The sequence below is a fragment of the Trifolium pratense genome, linkage group LG3 (genome assembly GCF_020283565.1).
Source record: "Trifolium pratense cultivar HEN17-A07 linkage group LG3, ARS_RC_1.1, whole genome shotgun sequence".
Classification (NCBI taxonomy): Eukaryota; Viridiplantae; Streptophyta; class Magnoliopsida; order Fabales; family Fabaceae; genus Trifolium; species Trifolium pratense.
In genome coordinates, this window is record NC_060061.1 from 39714863 (window position 1) to 39718032 (window position 3170).

At 31.8% G+C, this 3170-nt stretch overlaps 1 protein-coding gene across 1 annotated transcript; it reads left to right on the top strand.

The window, feature by feature from the left end:
• The first annotated feature begins 2015 nt into the window (after nucleotides 1–2015).
• Nucleotides 2016–2756, top strand: LOC123915086. The gene has a single exon (XM_045966235.1). It carries the CDS (start codon nucleotides 2016–2018, stop codon nucleotides 2754–2756), a length of 741 nt encoding a protein of 246 aa, XP_045822191.1.
• Nucleotides 2757–3170: the final 414 nt, after the last annotated feature.

Consider the following 3170-nt stretch of genomic DNA (forward strand, 5'->3'; position numbering starts at 1 on the left):
CAATGGGGCGCGGGAAGATTTTGTTTGGGAACTATTATATTCAACACACAAAAGTTGATTAGTCCTAGAATTAAACATATAGCATACAAGAGTTTCACTAAACTTCACACGATTCTAACAACAAGGGTTTTACCTCATTGTGAGCTTAGCATAACATACAACTAGAATTATAAGTTTACACATCAAAATAAAGTTTAGAAATGTAAAATTAAAAAGTACAACAACCAACGACTAATCTTTCAACAGCTGAACGGATTGGTGGTTAGGGTTTGGAAATGGAGGCGCAACCAAATCCGATCTTCAGTCAATGTAATGTCTCTTGTATTAGGGTTTAATGGGTCCTTTTATAGACAACTTCTTGGATAACGGGTCAATCCTAATTTGGATAAGGACAACCTAATAGAATAAATCACATTCCCAATATGAATTAGTACGAGGATAATACAATGGTAGCGTGTGGAGAAGATAATTGTCTTGTCTTTCAGTGAAATTTTGTTCTTATCCTTCTGTCAGCGTAGCGCTTTGACTCACCTCAAGCTAACCGTAATTCCCACCTTTACGGAACCAAGTATCACGACTCTTAAACATCATATGAGAGCACTTCAACCTTTTTGTGTTTGGCTCTTGTAGGACTATCATGACACCAAGCGTCATTAGGCTAACTTTGCACGTAAAATTTACGTGAAATCCACAAAATGTAACACCTATTGTGTTTGACTCAAAATACTAAAAATATAACAAAAACGACTCAATAATAAAGGAGATCACCATATTATAAGGGAAGTACAATCAAGGCAAAATTACACTACAGGTCCTTTATCTTATTTTTTTGTAACATTTTGGTCCTTTATCTTTTTTTTTTGTAACACTTTGGTCCTTTATCTTTTATTTGTAACACTTTAGTCCTTTATGTTTTTTATTTGTAACACTTTAGTCCCTTTTTTTGTAACAGTTTGGTCTTTTATCTTTTGTTATTTGTAACACGTTGGTCCTTTATTTTTTATAAATAAATAAGATAAAGACCAAAGTGTTACAAAAAAAAGATAAAGGACCAAATTGTTACAAAAAAAAGATAAAGGACCAAACTATTACAAAAAAATAAGATAAAGGACTTGTAGTGTAATTTTGCCTACAATCTAAGTATCAAAGACCTAAAAACCTTGCATAAAGTGAGTCATCAACCGACACCACACTCTTGCAAGTGATAACATTTACCTCTATATGGGGAACTCAATCCATCGGTGAATTTTGTAAAATTTGTATCCGTTAAAACGTTATTGAGCGGTTTAACATTACTTAAATATTACAGCGGTCTAATTTGATCTATCCTCTATATATGTGTGTATTACATTAGGTGATTTGATAACTTACATAACTAAGTCTAAAGATTAATAAAATAAAAAATTATTGTGTCATGGTTTCACGATTTAATAATCATTGAACTTTAATGTTAGATTGATATAGTACCAAAGATATTCATATTCAATTTTAGGTATATTTGCAAATTAAGAATATCTCACTTTTATGTCCTTGACTTTTTTAGATGAGTTATGTATTTACACTATATCATGCACCTTTTTTTTATATTTTCTTTTATAAGCATATCAAATGATTTTAAGTTTTTCTAAATGTTTTTGTGGATTACCTATATGATATAAACTTTCAATCTAACAGTAAATTTTGTAAAATTCGTATTCGGTAGATCACTTGTCCACGGTGGACCACTTGTGAAGGTGGTCCACCGTAGTATTAGCCTTAATTATGAAGTGTGTGTATATTTACATGTTAACTGGTTGAAAAAATTTGCATGGCATACAAAAACTTTTCGTTGTGTTTATATGCTAACCTGTATTTACTATAGATAGATGAATTTTGTATTTGTGATAACTAAGAATTTGCCTAAAGCGGAAAATATCATCAATCACACAAACAACCAATCTTTCATAAATTATTATGCAAAACTAACTTTGGACATAGGCACGTTCCCTTCCTTTGGGGTGGTGAAAGGTTGGGAAATGGCAGAATTAGATATCAAGCCCGCGTTGGTGAAGAATTCATCCACCAACAGTAGTCGCAAATCAGGGCGTCGTGTGTCATTTGAATTTCCCCCTAACAACCGCCCCCAAAGTCAGTCCTTTAGCCATGAATCTATTGAAGAATTTGACAATGGACATTATCATCCATGTTGTTTGGCATGTTGTGCATGGTCATGTGTTATTCTATTCATCTTCATCGTTATTTTCATCTTTTTGGGAATATCCTATTTAGCGTTTCTGAAAGCAGGGATGCCTACAATCAACGTGAGGACATTCAATGTCACCAAGTTTCAAGTTGATTATAACTCACAAAAAATGGATACAATCATAAGTTTAGGTTTAAAATTCTCAAATAAGAATGAAGAACTCAAACTTTTGTATGGTCCTCTTTTTATCGACGTCACAAGTGATGATGTGTTATTAGGTAAGACTACATTAAGTGGATTCGCTCAAATGCCTCGAAATGAGACAAATTTGGATATGACAATGACAACAAATGATGCAAATGTCAACAAATATGCTGCCGATGATTTAAAATCAGACATTAGTGCGTATGAGATGGTGTTTGATGTATATATCAGTGGAAAAATTGGTGTGAAAATCGGTAGTTTGCATATGATCAATGTTCCTTTTCTATCATCTTGTGAACAAATCAAAAAGATTGATGTGGATTATGGAAGAAAACCTGAATGTGATATCAAGATGTTCTCTTTTAGGTAAAATTACAAATTAGTTAATGTCATTTTGCATGCATAAATTTTGGCCATACGTTTAAAATGGATCTGAGAATGTGAAATTTTCCCATTTGGTTTTGATGAAACTAAAAGACTTTAAGAAATATGATTCGAGAGGATGAGATTTTTTAAATCTGCAATATTGTGATTAATTATTTTGAGCGAAATATTAATTTTGTTAATTGTGTATGAATGTTGTGATTATATTTTATTTTGCATGGATCATAAATTTAGATCATATGGTTGCGTTGCATAGATTTTATTCCCAAAACCAAAGTAATGTAATCACGTATTTACTGTGAACAACTTGACTGTATAAAACAATTCATTGATTGCCTGAATATAAATAGGTTTAATTACACATTTGGTCTCTTATCTTTATTTTAGGTTTCAAGTTAAC

Bases quoted from the DNA above. Each gene is read 5' to 3' on its own strand.
- LOC123915086 (XM_045966235.1), top strand. From the start codon at position 2,016: ATGGCAGAATTAGATATCAAGCCCGCGTTGGTGAAGAATTCATCCACC.